The sequence below is a fragment of the Hippichthys cyanospilos genome, chromosome 11 (assembly GCF_059441005.1).
Source record: "Hippichthys cyanospilos isolate Australia breed blue-spotted pipefish chromosome 11, RoL_Hcya_1.0, whole genome shotgun sequence".
Lineage (NCBI taxonomy): Eukaryota > Metazoa > Chordata > Actinopteri > Syngnathiformes > Syngnathidae > Hippichthys > Hippichthys cyanospilos.
In genome coordinates, this window is record NC_142379.1 from 22,670,536 (window position 1) to 22,687,500 (window position 16,965).

The window sequence follows — 16,965 nt, forward strand, 5'->3', positions numbered from 1 at the left end:
CCGTTTAAAAAAACCTTCTTGCTCTTGAAAAAGAAAGAGCTCAACAACTACTCATAACAATGTTGCGGATTCAGGACGGAGAGGCATAGCTGGGACTGTGAAATATGCAAGTGACAATGTTTCCAACTTTGTATTACTATATTAAGATGATAGTTCTAAACAAATTTGGAGCTTTAAAACAGGTTTTGATTTTTGGTTTTATTCTATAGTTCAGTATTGCATTGTAAAATAAATTAAAATAAAAAAGCTGGCTCTTCCACGTTTTTCACTTTGCGCGTGTTATTTTTGGAACTTAACCCCCGCGATAATCGAGGGATCACTCTAACTCAGAGTCACACGCATGCGTTATATTTGTGCTACAATCGCGAGCAAAAAAAAAAATGAGCGCAGAAAACAAAGCTGAGCGAGCAAAAAAACAGTCTGAGGGAGCGCCGATGAATTTTGAGCATGGAAAAAAACGTTGGTCGCTCAAAATTCCTTTTTGCCCGCTCGCGATAGCCCTCACTCGCTCAACATCTCGCTCGTGATACTCCTTCCTCCCTTACTCAACATCTAGCTCTCACTCACTGGAGTCGAGCTCTGCACGCGCTCAGTTCTGCACACGACGAATGTGCCACAAAGATAGCCAATCAGAGCTTTTAAAAGCACCTTGATTGACAGCTTGGTATCCAATGAGATTGCTTGTTGTTATGTGTTCACCATGAACGAACAAACGAGAGTGCGTCACATCGACTTGGGCAGGAGGAGCTGGGCTTATATCATTAAACGACAAAAACTATTAAGGTAGATCTGTCAAATGATTCGATACAGCAATAATAATAATATTAAAAGTAATTCCCATACATTGTTTCCAAAGAAGTCTACCTTTGATGTTATACTCTTCCACGCCATAGACATCTGTAGTCACTGTTCCTACCGTGTAGTGTACATTTTGTGCAATTAGATGTAAGATGTTTGACGATGTACGTTGCTTTATTCAGTGACGGGCCGTGACGCTCACACGTACGCCTTCTGTGATTCAGATTCTAGAAAAAAAATCGCCCCCACTACACAGGCTATTTTCCAGAGCTTTTAAATGACAATAAACCCACATCAGCCATCAAAACATGTCATTATACGTGATGCTGTCAAAACTTAAATTATAAATAAATATCCACGAAATTTAAAGTCAAAATTACAAATCACAATTTAATACAAGAACATCATTTTATTTCTATTCTATTGATTATGAACAAAATAAAATAATACATACATATTAAAAATAAAACAATCAATAAAGAAAAGGCTTGCACTCACCAAAACAAATGACCATCACAATCAATGAGTCTTTTCAATATCTCACGATTTTTCTTCACCTTTTCATAATGGAGGTCTCTTTCTCTTGGTACTGAGATGTACAGTGTATCCACTTGGGTGTTCCAGAAGTTTCTTAAAAGCACCGTAGCGCTTTGAGGAGCTGTCTTTACCTTCAAACTGAGATGTACAATACTGCATATCCACTTGGGTGTCCCCATCAGTTTTTAAAAGCACCATAGCGTGTGTGTCTTGCTGTGCCTTGTCTTGTTGCTGCCTTGGTTAAACAATTGAAGTTTGCAAATCCAGTGTAGCCCCAAACACCAAATGATCCTTTGCAAACAAAAGGCATTCCCTGTACAACCCTAACCCTAGCCCAGTCAGAAATATGGCCAAGTTGGGACAGGTTAGCTAATAGCTACGCTACGCCTCCAAAGCACTCAGGCAAAGCCAACACCGCATACATAGCTTGCTTGTTGAGCATTGCACCGCCTTCCTGCAGTAAGCATCCACTCAACGTGAGGCCTCTAGATGGCAATCTTATGACTTGGTTGGCTATTACAGCTGTCACATATCCATCTGCGCTTGCATAGAAGCCTGCACCGTGTTGATGCAAATGCCCTGGCTTTTGGCTAAGGCAGATTACATGCAGCCATACAGGCGACACAGGCTGAATTCTAATTGGCTAAAATCTCCAACTGAAAACTACAACACTAGAAGGTGCGTAACCAAATGGATAAAATATGTATTTTAGATTCAAGGCTGAACTTGAAACTCTGCAGTTTCTGACAGCTCTGAAGCAGCATCCAACGGTCCTGGCCCCTGTTCCCTGTCATTGTGATGTTAAGCTGTCTGCTGCAGAGATGGAACGTCTGTTTCAGCCCGAACTGAGTCAACAGGGAAGCAACAAGAGGACTCTTGAAGAGAAGGCTTTGACTTACTGGGCAGACTATCTTCTCGATTGTGAAGGTTAGTCAATTTGCTCTCGTCTGATTTTATATACACTAATTATGAAAAGTTACATTGTTGATGTAGATAGGATTCAGTTGATTCCAATTCTCTCTACTTTTAGAAAATGACAGCTACTTGACCTTGGAGGAAGTGTTAATGTTCGCTACAGGTGTGTCATGTATGCCTCCTGCTGGTATGAGTCCTCTGCCACGCCTTCAATTCCTATGTTCTTCTATCTCAACATTCCCAATGGCAAATACCTGTGCCAACATTTTAAAACTTCCTCTTTTGAACACTTATAGTGCCTTCAAAGCTAACATGGACTTTGGCATCAAGAATTCCCCTGGCTTTGGGTGCTTTTAGACACAGTTTTGTGTTGTTGAATGTTATATATTACTGCTGAAGTTGTTTTGTGTTAATTGTAGTAGCACCTATGTTCAATATTTTATATTTCAAATATATGTTCTGTTAATAACACACTTAAAAAAATCATTGTTTTAGCATGTTTCGGTACTAATTTAAATTGGTAACTACAGACTTTTTTTTTTTTTTTATTCCCCGGGCACAGACAAGACAGCAAACACTACACAAAAAATTTAGTATTGCATGCTGTCATAACACAAATTATCAAGAAAGAAAAAAGAGCCAAACATGTCCCGAAACGGTTTAAAGACCTGCCATATTTTTCAGGGTGATGTAGTTCTCAACAGCTGATTCCAACTGCAAAGGAGCTCTGAGACCACTCTGTCTTTGCAGTTCTTCAAAGAGATGTTCATGCTCATCCCTGCCAGCAACTGCTGACACTGAAATGATGTTGGTGATGTGGTTCAGGGTTTGGGCAGATGCTGGGAAACCACAATTGGTCCCATCAAATCTGGGAGCAAGTACAGAAAAGAGTCCACAGTGAGCAACACAGCAAGAAAGTTTAGCTTTCCTGTTAAGTTTGAGTTTTATGGTCATTCAACTATCTCCATAGTTCATTACAGGACAAGGATGCAGACACCCAAAGAAAAGGCATGAGGGCATAATATATTTTGAATTGTATTTATTATAATCAAAGTGTTAAGAAAATATTTTCAAGTACACCGGAGCACCACTTTTTTTATTTTTTTAATAACATTCTGCAATATTTTGACATAATATTAGAGACTATATGTGTATTTTTATACATAATAATTCAAATTATTGGTAAGACTCTTTGATCAATACTCACTTGTGAGGCACATGATACATTGCCTCTGGTTTACCAGATGGGCACCGGGATTGTTGAACGGGACGAATGGTGTGAGTATTCCAGTACTCCTTGTATTCATCCAGCTCTTTCCGCAGGACGCCCAGGAAGCAGTATCGTAACAACTTTGTGTGTGCAGGGCTGCCATTGAAGAGATGCCTCTCCCTCAAGTCACTGAACAGATCCATCCAATATTGGCTCCTAGACAGAAAATACATGTTTTTTCCCCATCCAGATTAATCTACAAGTGCACTTGCAAATGACTTGATGCCTTTTGGAAACGTCACTACAATATAAAATTTCTTTTAAAATTCACAGCAATATACATATGATTCGGGAAATAATATAAATGCATACAGCAAATGCAATAATCCCGGGTCAAGTAAAGCATAAATGAATGAAAAGTGACAAAAAACTTTGTTTCCGGAAGTAGGACCACCAACTTTCAATCCGCTGGTTGGATGTTGAGGTGCCATACATGTGGCTTTTAGCTCCTGCAAACTCATCTGTATGCTCTGATCTCAAAGTACAATGAAGGGCTGCCATTAGTCCATTTTCAGTGCCGCAATCTGTGCGAAGCCGCTTTGGGAAAAACTCCAAACTCTGCTACACAGTTGATGTAGTTCTGAACAATAATCGAAGGGTCGTTATTGGTCTTTCCACAATTCAGCCACATAATTTTTCTTGAGAAGCCATCAATGCAGCCACTTATGGAAATTCCAAAAGGTTTTAATTTATCTTACCCATCAACATGCCAGATTTCATTTGGTCCCATTGAATGATATGCTCTTCGAACAAAACTACGTCTGCGGTGATTCTCTGTTCCACATGGATCCAGCTCTGCCATGAGGCGCATCACATCATCTCGTCTAACGACAAGAGAGTGCTTCTGTTTCAGAATCTGCCACATTGCTCTATACCCTAAAAGCTGTCCTGATCCCGTCATCTCCTCTGATATTGCTGCCTGCACAGTAGCAATTGGAGTGTAGTTGATCCTCCTGGTCAGGCCTGCATCTTTTAGTTTTCTTTCTAAACTGCAAAGACTGACTGATATGTTGTGTTTGGTTTTTAGTAAGACGACTATTATTTCATAACTATGGCCCTCATTGAAATATTTTTGGATAAGTTCATCCACTGGTATAGCTTCAGGACCTGAGGAGAAAAAATGGAGCACACTATATTATAGACTAAATGATGCACTGCTTTTTTTTTTTTTTTAACAGAGAGGGGAATAAATAAGATTGTTTCAGTTATCATGTGTGGGTGACATGGTAGTTAGTAAGTTCCTCGAGTTACCGAGGAATGATGCTATTCACTGCACTCGTTATCAATTGATTAAAAATATTTTAGTATTAAAAGTACCACTGCAAAACATTCAAAATTGTTTGAATGGGACTAATTACTTCTACATGATTATTATAATTGTCAAGGGAATAACTTATCGACTTGACTAAGCAAGGTTTTTTTTTTTGTTTTTTTTTAATAGAGATCAGTAACCTCCTAAACGAAAACGCTTTCTAGATTTTTCATGTCCACGGGTATGTGGGTCAAATAGAAAACTGTAGTACCATTATGAGACTACCTCCCAGGATTGTGTGATGGCTGGCAGAAGTTGGAATTTGTTAAATATCCTATTTTTCACATTCATTGTATTCCACATGATTCTGTTATAGACTTCACCATATGAAGTGGTTTATTCATGACTTCAATACAGTATACTCTCCGAAATAAAAACAGCAATCCATCATGTTTAAGATCCTAATTAGCGGTTAGAAAAAGATATACCTTCATCTTGAAGACTCCTTAGAAAACTGACATTTCTACTGCATGAGCCACAGTATACAAGGACAGTTTGGAGATTCACTCCGCAAAATGGACAAAACATGACCTGGTAAATAACAAAAGACAGTAAAATTTAGGACACTGTCTGACATTATGGCACTTTGGCAAACATCTTTCACCACCCCACAGCATTGACGACATTCATCCAAATAACTATTATGTTATCCACGCCTTAGATGTTAGAATGATTTTAATAAATAAAAAAACAACAACAACGATGGCAATAAGCTCTCAGAACTGTCCGTTGTTTTCACTCGGGTGTATTATAATAGGCTACCTGTTGTGTTGGCTCACCTGTGCTCTGTAGTAGACTGCTCTGAGTGAGAGCATGTAACGTTACATGTACATATTCGAGTAAATTTTCAGAACTCGAGTCGCCTCTTGCTCGAAGCTAACGCTACACGGCAATATCTAGCTCAACTTCTCATCAAAGCTGGGGATACATGGCCTAACTATAACACATTACGTAGAGTCACGTAGCGTCAATAAACACTGACCTCGTTTACTTGGCCTTTCTTCTTATTCTTCTTCGTATTCCTCTTCTTCCTCGCTCAAAAAAAAAACTACAGGTGAGGTGCACCTGAAATAATAGTCCCCGGTAATTCATTTCCGTGTGGAGTTTTTTTTTATTTGCAGCGTTTGTTTTTATTTGTAGCGCTGTTTCCTCTATTTACAGGGGCGTTTATAAATGTTTGCAGCGTTTCTCTTATTTACAGCGCTGTTTCTTTTTGTTTGTATCGTTTTTTTTTTAAATTTGCAGCGCTGTTTTTGTTTTGCTTAAAGATTTTCTTTTATATGCAGCGTTTTTCTTATATGCAGCATTGAGGGCTCTCGGCCACCGTAGGATTACACCTTAGTCTAAAACAGATATAGAATAACAAAGTGCATCAGCGTGCTTGAAACTAAAAATACATTTTATGAAAATAGTTATTTCATTGCAATTACACTTCACGTGACAAAAACAAAGCCTTTTACCACTCTATTTTTCCAAGTTGATTAATTCAGATGATTTGGTCTCACAACGTTGCTGGACTGGTGGCGCACACTATTGTCCTTGCTAACTTTTGTTGCGTGACGACTTGCAACATTTTCCACCTTGGAGTTGATTTTAAACTCCGTGTTGCAATTGTTCTGTTTTTTGTCATTTTGCTTTCACTTTGTTTTTATGAATGCGGTATGTGTTATTGCAGCGTTTACTTTTAATGTGCTTACGTTTGTTTGCGGTTGTGTTGTGTTTTTATATGACGTAATGTGTAACTGTCGTTGTATTCGCATATTATCTGGTTTGCTGGTTTGTCGGTTGCAGCGCGTCAGACCGAGTCGGCCACCGTAGTAAACCATTTTTGGCTGCAGCTGTATCACGTTGTCCTCATACTCCAGTTTGGTAGATGGCACAAACGCACGCCGTTAGAATTACAGAAGAACAAGACGAATAAGAAGGAACAGAATACGTGGGAGAAGGAATAACGACGTTGTTGGTCCTGTCACCTTAAAGGTATGATTTACTTACAAAAATGTCTACGTAATCCCGCAGTTCAATTCAACGTTATTCCATTTCTGACTTTGTCCACGGAAGAAGAAAAATCTATCTTAAGCATGTTTCCTAAATTAGAAACTCTAAGGTTCGTAAACTTACTTCTCAGTTCTATTTTTACATTGCATGCGGGGATTCCGTCACTGAGGTGAAGCCAGCCTCAAATCAAGAAGATTTAGGTCAAGCCAGCCGCCCGCAGTTTTTAACACGAGGCATTACGGTAATGACCCAATGACGAGAGGCCGCGTCACTTTCAAAACAAAATACTCCCAATTTAGCCTACATCAGCTCTTCTCGATTATATTTTGCAAAGCCCCCGCGCTCAGGAAAGAGAAAACCTTTCGCCACCCCCCTCCACTCTCTCTCTCTCTCTCTCTCTGTGTCTCTGTTTCTTGCTCTCTGTCTCTCTCTCTTTCTCTCTCTCTCTCTCTCTCTCTCTCTCTCGCTCTATCCACGAAGACTATAAGATTATTATCTAGAAGAAATCTGAGTACAGTGGGCCCCCGTGTTGCGAACTTAATCCGTTCAGCGGCTACGCTCGTAACTTCAACTGCTCGTATGACGGGCAATCCAAACTTATGTTAATTAGTGAATGCGTGCGACGCATGCAAAAACCTTAGGTCAAAACATCACAACTTTCTAAACGTCTTAAAAATGAGTAACATAATCTACTGTACAGTTAAATTAAATAACATATACAAAGGAAAAATGACATTTACCTTTGGGGCGACGTGACGAGCTGGGTGGAGGCGGAGGGGAGCAGAGACCAACCCGCAGAATTTATTTATTTATTTTCTTAAACGGGAACTTTTCACAAACTAGAACTTATCACCGGCGATTTCCTTCTCTTTAATCCATAAAAGAAGAAGCCTCTCAATTTTGTTGTCGATCGGGGTCCGTCCCCCGGCAAGGAAAGTCTTGCCCTTAAAAGATTGCCGAGCGGTTACGGCCATACTCACGAGCAAGGTTAACCATGCGTGCGCCTCCTTTGTATTTTTTTTTTTTTATTATCTCCTGCTTGGTTTCTATTGTCATCATCCTATTACTTCTTCCTTTACCGCCACTAGCAATTTTAGAAGCCATGTCTAACAGATAAAGTTTGCAAAGTCTTAACAACATTCCTTCCTTCCGTTTTTGACTGATTTTCTCTCCTTCCTTCCGTCCCGACCAGCTGTGCCATCAAGCTAGATGAAGGCGTTCGACCAATAGCATATCGGCATCTCCGTGATTGACACCATGACTGAAACAGTGACTGTGACGTCGTAAGAGCAATAGCATATCAGCGTTACCGTAACATGCGTGAGCAGATGATTTCGTTGATGTAGCAAAGGGAAGTCAATTGTACGTACCCATTGACTGGCAAAACGTGGTGAAATCATAGTTATAACCATCACGAATATACACACATATATAAAATTATTGCCATAATCTACTTTGCAGTTAATTAGATTAACATGGATACACAAAGGATAAATGACATTTTCCTCTGGGGCGACGTGACTTGAGCTGATTGGAGACGGAGGTGAGCAGAGACCAACCCGCAGAATTTATTGATTTATTTTCTTAAACAAGAACTTTTCTCAAACTAAAACATATCACCGGCGATTTCCTTCTCTTTAATCCATAATAGAAGAAGCCTCTCCATTTTGTTGTCGAGCGAGGTCCGTCCCCCGGCAAGGAAAGTCTTGCCCTTAGAAGATTGCCGAGCGGTTACGTCCATACTCACGAGCAAGGTTAACTATGCGTGTGCCTCCTTCGTATTTTTTTTATTATCTCCTGCTTGGTTTCTATTGTCATCATCCTATTACTTCTTCCTTTACCGCCACTAGCAATTTTAGAAGCCATGTCTAACAGATAAAGTTTGCAAAGTCTTCACAACATTCCTTCCTTCCGTTTTTGACTGATTTTCTCTCCTTCCTTCCGTCCCAACCAGCTGTGCCATCAAGCTAGATAAAGGCGTTCGGCCAATAGCATATCGGCATTTCTGTGATTGACGTGACGCCGGCCAATAGCATCTCCGTGAGTGAGACCGTGACTGACACCGTGACTGAGACAGTGACTGTGACATTGTAAGAGCAATATCGTTATAAGTTCCCGTGACAAGCTTTAACTACTGAATTTGATGACGTGGCAAAGCGAAAGTATATGAACGAATCCAATGACCGGCGTGTCAGATTGCTCGTAAGGCGAATGGTCTGTGCGTAAGTGGGGGACAAAAAACTCCGCGGACCACGCTCGTAAGTCGAAATGTTCGTAAGAGAGGGTGTTCGTAAACCGGGGGACGACTGTACTGTATATAATAAATATATTCTTATTGAGCGCACACCACGAGGTTGTAAGGAGCAGTGGTACCCAACCCCTGGTCCGCGGATCAACTGGTAACGGGCCGTGTGGGTCCGTGGATCAACTGGAACCGGGCCGTGTGGGCTGCACCCGAAATAATGTTTTGGAGATGATTTAGTTTAATGGAGTTCGCGTGACTGGGCACGAAGGCACGTCGGGTGACGCAATGGACGCGAATGGAGCGACGCAAATGGCCGCGCGCGGTCACGGGAAGCGAAATTTCGCCTTTTTTGTGAAGTTATTTTTTATTTACTAATTCCGCGTTTCGAGTCGCCACAGCCAATCAACTTCGGGAACATTCAACGGCTCACGCAGGGGGCAGGAATGAATCATGGCGGCCGCTTTGCGGTCAACGGGAGTGATCCAACACGGCCAGCTGAGCTGTCAATACGAAACAGAGCCAAGCAAGAGCCCTCACCTGGCTTGTCGAAAGGCGGAAGCGAGAACTTGGGACAACTGCTATGTGCAGCGTTTGCTTCACTTAACAGCTGTTGAACCGTAGTTACTGTGCTAAGCTAATGATAGCGCGGCATTGTCAGCACAATATTTAGCACGGTCTCGGCCACTTGATTGTGACGTTTTATTTTTTGGCAGGCGAGTATTGCCGCAAAGAATAGGTGCTGTTGGTGAAAATATTGGCTCTGTCACATCCCAGAAAAGTGAAAGTTCTCAGTTTTCTGCTCTTCTTTCCGGCCGTAAAGTGCACAGCAAGTGCGCTCCAATCCCCTCCTCCCCTCTCCTCACACGATAAAATAAAAAGTGGACAAAAAACTACAACAGTGACAGAAAGCCCCGTTCATACGTTTGTGATCTGGTTTTTAAAGCAGCAGCCCCCCCCCCCCCCCCCCCCCCCCACATATCCCCCCTGATTGTCATAATGAAAACACATCAAACATTGTCGAAAGCTATTGCTTGAGTGGGAAGAAAAATATCCAAAAACCTAGTGGGAAAATGGTAGACACCCTTCCCAAGCAAGAACTTGTTACAAAAGAAAAAATGCAAAAGCTAAAGCTCTTTTTGGTCCAATACATGTATATACTCGTCACAAACCATATCGACATTCTATGTCTAAAATCTTTTCTGTAGGTGCATCTTGAATGGTTGAATGGTTAACATAGTTGTTGAATCGTCGTCAGAGTTGGGGTCTGAGTCAACAGGTTTATATTGAGTCATGGCCATGGTCACTTGCACTGCTAACCCCAACAGCATCCATGATTGTCTGTTTTGGATGGTTATAAGTTAAGTAGCATGTAATTGTGAGGCTGTGTGCGTAAAACGTGCCTCCGTGATATCAGTCAACGTGTATACTTTATGATTGAAATAATTGAACTCGGTGTGTTTGTACATAGTCCCCGGAAATAGAGCACCAATTATGGCAAATGCAAACCCGCTGCATTTGCTTTGTCTATCAATTTGTCTTTTTCAGGAATGCTCCAGGTCATGCCAATCGCATCAAAAATAAACTGAAGTTTGTCTGGTGATTGGGACTGGTGGTTTGTCAGTGTTGCATTTAGACCTATGGGTGGAGTTCTCAACACTGAAAAAACATAACGTTTATCACTGTTCCCATGATGTCCGTCAGGAGCTGGAGGTTGCCCATGACGCTGGTGGGCAACCGCTGTCTGTGAGAGGTAGGCGTTGTTGGTCGTCCGGACACAAGGGCGCCGCCCAGCACCAAACTGCATGCTCCTCGGAAAAGTGCTGGCGGACAGGCCATTCTCCTGAGAGGGGTGTGTTTACAACGAAAACCCTTTCTCCCACTGTGGTCTTTGGCTGGTGCACCGTCCATGCACTTGGGGGTGCTGATCCTCACTTCGAGTGTCTTGCGTCGCTAGGCCCGTCAACGAGGTCGAAGGATCTTGCACTGCGACAAAATTTTCATATATGTAGTAACTACATATCCCACCCTTCTGCAGCCGTCTTCCCCTTTGCTAGCTGAACCGTCAACAAAAACAACTCCAGTCGGGAGAGGGGTGTCAGTCAGGTCAGGTCTTGGTTTGGTGGAAATTTGGACGTGGCTTCCACAGTCATGTGGGGTGCCGTCTACAGGTGTTGGCAAAAGTGTCGCTGGGTTTAATGCTCCACATTTAACAATTACAATGTGTCCCTGAGATAATAATAACGCGGTGCAATATAAATGTCATGCAGGTGATAAGAGTGTCATATTTGTTTCCAACAACATAATAAATACATAGGGAACCCTCAACGTCAGGGGGGTGAAACAACACAAGCTCCACTGAAGCCTCCACTGCCAATGCTGCTGCCAGCACCAGCTGAACACCTTCAGGAGTTGGCCCAGCAACTGCATCCAATTCTTCGAATAAAATTTGACTGGACTTAGTTTCCTGCCATGCTTCTGCAACAAGATTGATGTCATGAATCCCTGTTTAGCTGTCACTCTTTGCTCAAATTGTTTGCTGTAATCAGGTAGTGCCAATACGGCTGAATTAATTAATTCAAGTTTCACACTCTCAAATGCATCGTCAGATTTTTCGTAAATGATATCAAACAGTGGCCTAGTCAATTCAAAATCATTTTTTGGAATCCATGTGCTACAATAATTACACAGCCTCAAAAATGAGATAATTTGTCTTTTGGTCTGTGATTTTCAGGCCTTTTGCAATGGCCTCATTTTATCTATCACTAACAATTCTGCAATCCTTATCTCATTAGTTCTGCCAACCTTCTTCAATTTTTTTTCACTTGCCCAAAATCTTTCTTGCTACAATTCCAACATTCTTATGCATTCAAGTTTGTCTTACAACCCTTCTTACACCCTTCTTTTCCTCTACCACAATTCCTGTTTCCAACACAATGGACTTCCTCTTCTCCATCACACCAGAATGTCTGTTTTCTTCCCTACATTCTTCTACCTTTTTTCTACTACTCCACTCTCAGCTGAATAGTGAACTTATCTAATATCTGAGTGTTAGAGTTCACTCACGTCCACAGTTTTATTTGTAGTATAATTCCATTTAGCCTTGCATTTTCTCAGCTGCTGTCAATATGTTCAGCCTGTTTATCCATCATCTACCATAATGCAATTTGTTTTTAGAAAACTCTCGCAAACTATACTATATCAAACAATTAACATATCTACTGGTTCATCCTCTTTTTGCACAGCTGAATCTATTTTACTGTAAAATCTGATACTATCATGCTAATCTATCCAAACAATTATTACACAATAAGGCATCAATCTTCTACATTCTTGATTCATATTTTGTGCGGTGCCAGGCTGTCCTCCGCTTTTATGTACTTGTCTTTTGAGCGGGGCCAGTATACAAACATAATTCTGCCTTTTCTGCCTCCTTCGTCTTAACATGTAGGGTTTGCTGCTTGGATCATGAATTACAACTCCCTATCACGTATCTATGCAATTTTTTTTTGACAGGTGTGGTTGGCAGAGAAGGGCCACATTCCTGTTTTCAGAAAGTGGAGGATAAATTACAAAATAAGTCGCAGTTGCGCTAAAAAGAGAGGCAGAGGCCTCTGATTGCCACCCCTGCTCTCCACGCCCCTGCTTTGTCCCATTATCTGCAATCCTCGCAAGCAGCTTTGTTTGGTGTCTGTTTTATTTTCTCTACATTTAATGGTTGCTACTATTTCCTTCTCCAACTTTTTCTCTTTTATCGATATTGCTATTTGAAATTTTTCAGCTTTCCTCTACCAAATTCAGTGGTCTCTATCAATTTCCCAATTTCAAATATTTTCCACTTTGAAGAAGAACAACAACCGCAACAACAACAAAATCAACTTTAGCAGTAACGACAATTCTCACAACTATGGCAACAACAATAACTGCAACACATGCAACAAACTGTGTGGAAATTTCAACCGAGCAAGCTTCACAGGCTTACACTCACAATCACTTCTCATTTTCATACCACAGTATCCCAAGCTGGCTGTCATACGACAACAGTCATGCCTGCATGTTTTTAAACTATGAAAACATATCATTTACAATTAATTCAACATTATCTGGCTATCCACCCCTGGCTATCACACCCCTGGCTATCACACATAACACAACAACGTTGTGTATTTTATTTATGTTTCAACCATTATTGCCAGTTAATCTAACATTTGAAAACATCCTAATTCATAATTTAGTCTCCACTGATCACATGATACATTTTTCTCATTTCACCTGTGTGCTGAGAATTAACGCTGTGAATGGACCAGTTTCTGCCCACAAACCTCAGATTTGAAACTATCTAAAATTTGTCATTTTGACTTTTAACCTTGCAGACTAGATAAAGCATGATGTAACAATGCCTTTTAGCCCAATTCCAGCCAAGTCCATTGTTTATTTCTAACAATCTAACATACGAACATGTAACACACCAATAGTTACACTCCAGAAAATTGACAGATACACACACAGATCCACATCACACAACACACAGTTTACAACGTATATGCGGATTCTATTAAGCACGTACAAGACACATTTTTGCACACACCATTTCAAATGGCTTTACTCCTTTGGCTTCATGTCAACCCTCAGTACTCACATGTGGAGTTGAGACCCAGTCCCGAAAAGGGGTCTTACTGCCGTGGCCACGGTCTTGCCTGGTTGTCAACTCTGCCTCTGAAAACCTCTAGTGTCTGGGTTTAAGAATATGGTGGTAAACTCAGGTACAAACCCTCAATTGTTCATGTCTGTTTTCCACCATTAATTTGGGTTTCCTGTCTGGCTACGTTAGTTGCTAACAAGGCAGTGGCTGTAGTCAGATCATTGTCTACTATCTTTTTGATGGACTGTTCAGACTTGTCAGACTGACCTTTTGTTCTTGTAATCTCTCCACTGGTCGAGTCACTCTGATTCGTTGGATGGTGTTTGCGTTCCTCCGGTGTCCGACGTTTGGCCTCGTGGAAAGGAGGGCTTCCAGAATCCGACGGATTTTGACGGTGCACCGATTGGTTCAGTCGTCGTCGATCGTCTGACAAGCCCTGCTGCTAAACAGCAAAATAGTAACTCAGACCAACCAAGATTGACTTTTCTCTGCCGGCAAAGGGAAATGGTTGGTGTACATTCTCATGTCTTGCCAGCAGGGTTTTTCGTCGCTCAAGTGTCCTCGCCTGCTTTTTTTCATTCAGCAAAGCATTGCACATTACAAGACATAACAAAAAGAGACAACCGGGCGCCCCCAATAGCTGGGCCAAGGTCCCAGATCACACTTTCCTGCGTCAACAGCTTTATCTAAGGACTGGGGTGAGATGAACTAGGACTACATAGATGGATAGGAATGCACACTATTGTAGACAAGAAATAAACACATAATGATAACAACCTAATATATGGTTCCTTTCACAAAACTCTTTGTTTTTGACGGGTCGACGGGGAGGCACGACCGGAGGAGGCACGACCGGAGGACACAGCACACTGGAAATGACTGGCTTGAACAAAGAGATGTGGAAGACCGGGTGGACTTTCATGGACAGCGGCAAGAAGAGTTTGATCGTAACAGGATTGATGGAAGCGACCTTGAAGGACCCAAAGAATCTCAACTTCAGTTTTTTCGAGGACCCGGCAAGGTGTAAATCTCGGGTTTACAACCAAACTTCTTGTCCAGGGTTGGTACTGCGGACGCAGACCGCTGCCGGTTTGTCAGTTGGCTGTTCCTCTCAGCCGTACGTGTGAGCGCGGCCTTGGTGTCCTTCCAAACCCACCACGACCTCTTTCTCCTGGGAGGGAAAAAACAGTGGTTGATATCTGTAGACGACATGAAACGGGGACTTACCGGTGGCGGATGAAGGACCTGCGTTGTAGGCATATACAATATACGTATTGTAGGTGGAGTCCCCTTCAAAAGATTCCACATCGCGCTGTCTCCTCGAAGCCGCTCTTCGGCTAAGATGCAGAACTTTATTGAATAATCAGCCATGATGCGGTTGCCTTGTTTATTGTCAAGTAGCTGATCTCTGGCCTTGCGACCTCGTACTGGGTGGTCAAACACGTTCCGAGATTCTTGTCTGAATGTTGCTTGAGTGTCTCGGAGCACGGGGTTGGCACAACACAACAGGCACAACTGAAAAGCAGAAAACACAACAGAATGAGGAATTCACATTTAAAAAAAAATCCATACAATTGTTTTTTTTTTTTAATTCAAAATTTTTCAGGGAGGGGTCGCTACTAAGTGGTTTTCACTTATCGCGGGGGGAATTCCAGTCCCAATTAACCACGAAAAATAAATATTTGGTGCAGGGCATTATATTTTTGGAGGCTTGCCTGAAAAAAAAAAAATCTGTGATAATATTTCAACGGGCTCAACAAAGTACATAAAAACATTAGCAAAATTGCTATATTTTTTGCTGCCACTAGGTGGCGCTACTGCCAATGTTCCCTCGCATTTTCAATGCGCCTGAGCATTCACACAAACTACTTGAGCAGACTTTGGAGCACGGTGAGCAACTTCTGACATGCACACAGTGAGTCATCGCGCACATATCTGATGCTCCTAAAGAGAGCGATATCACATAATTCACATTTTTTCATTCATGAGCAAGGAAGGAGGGGGTCTCTGAGTAATCTGCTTTTGGGTAATTATCCCGTCGTTTATGAAGGAACAGCTGAGGTGAAAAGCGTTGTCCTGGACCAATTAGGGAGAACGATGCATCTGTGATTGATACGTTTGTGGGAGCCAATTCACAGCATTTCACTTAACAGAGTTACTTTAAATTTCATTTTTTGTAATGGCCAAGAGCTAGAAAGTTATTTATTTGTTTGGGGGTTGTTTTGGCTCACTGCCCAATGGATATTTATGTTACTTCCCCTTTAAGGCAGAGGGAAAGGTGCATAATACTGGCACTTTAAGAGCCTTAGGCCAGCATCACAGGGGCAGTTGAGATTGATCGCAGATTAGAGAACACTGTTTCTTTACCGTAATGTTTGCCTTTTATATAAAGTATTTCTGTTTGGAGAGCTTTGGAACTACTATGGAATTATATTTATTATTTAATTGAATCAAAGATAGACCTGTGGATTCTTTTTAAAACTTTATTTATTGTATTTGAACCTGGGCAAGCGTACAAGTAAACCAGGCAGCCAGAAGTCTCAACCCGCACAATGTTGCTTAAAAAAATTACAACTATTTTTGTTTGTTTTCAACACGTTTTTCATGAATATTACTTTTATATCTTGAGTGTTTTAGACATGACAGTGTGATGTATAAAGCACTGGTCCCCATGGCAATAAACAAGCCAAGTTGTGAAAAAGATAAAAAAAATCTCACTCACTTTCACTGCTTGTTCTTCTACTTGCATATACTCCAACAGTCATTCCATCTTAAAAGAAGCGCATTTCTTTTTTACTTTCGCTGAATGAGTGGATGTGTCGCTGCTCATTTGTTTCGCAAAGAAAAGAGGTTAGCATGTGCATCTCTTGCACTGTTTGCTAGCTAACTTGCACCAGGTGTATATGCAAGGAACGTTTCTGTCCATGCGTTTGATTGGATGAATAGTGTAAGTGAAACTTCTGGTATCATTGGCTGGACACTTGTCACTCGCTGTCACGATGCAAAATGGTACAGAAAACAATATTATTGGTCTAATTCAGTGGTTCTTAACCTGGGTTCGATCGAACCCTTGGGGTTCGGTGAGACGGTCTCGGGTTCGGTGGAGCTTTGCCGCAGAGCTTTTTTTTTTTTTTTGCCTTTGCCGCAGAGCTCCACTCCTCAGTCTAGTCTGCAGTTAGTGGGCACAGTCATTGAAAGCTTCCTGCTCTGAGATTTCCTACCGGTCCTACTGAGTTAAGTTAACAATAACG

At 41.5% G+C, this 16,965-nt stretch overlaps 2 protein-coding genes across 7 annotated transcripts in view; one reads left to right on the forward strand and one right to left on the reverse strand.

Annotated features, from left to right (window-relative positions):
- Positions 1 to 1,187: 1,187 nt before the first annotated feature.
- LOC148416366 (uncharacterized) lies at positions 1,188 to 7,137 on the reverse strand. Of its 6 annotated transcripts, none has more exons than XR_015867164.1 (6): positions 5,815 to 7,137; positions 5,261 to 5,363; positions 4,219 to 4,627; positions 3,919 to 4,100; positions 3,458 to 3,676; positions 1,188 to 3,118 (listed from the first exon to the last, which is right to left on the reverse strand). XR_015867164.1 is itself a non-coding variant. In XM_088427051.1 (5 exons), the coding sequence occupies exons 1-5, from the start codon at positions 5,645 to 5,647 to the stop codon at positions 2,911 to 2,913; spliced, it is 975 nt and encodes a 324-aa protein (XP_088283177.1). In that variant the 5' UTR covers positions 5,648 to 5,806; the 3' UTR covers positions 1,188 to 2,910. The 6 variants fall into 6 exon arrangements, 1 of the variants encoding a protein (XP_088283177.1); XR_015867167.1 differs by having other exon boundaries at positions 4,219 to 4,344; positions 5,815 to 7,136; XR_015867166.1 differs by lacking the exon at positions 5,815 to 7,137 and adding an exon at positions 5,612 to 5,806 and having other exon boundaries at positions 4,219 to 4,344.
- Positions 6,627 to 16,965, forward strand: part of setd3 (SET domain containing 3, actin histidine methyltransferase) — a 63,669-nt gene continuing 53,330 nt past the window's right edge. Inside the window, exon 1 of the mRNA XM_088427049.1 lies at positions 6,627 to 6,812. The gene's annotated coding sequence lies outside the window, so the exon portion shown is untranslated. The remainder of the gene's footprint in view (positions 6,813 to 16,965) is intronic.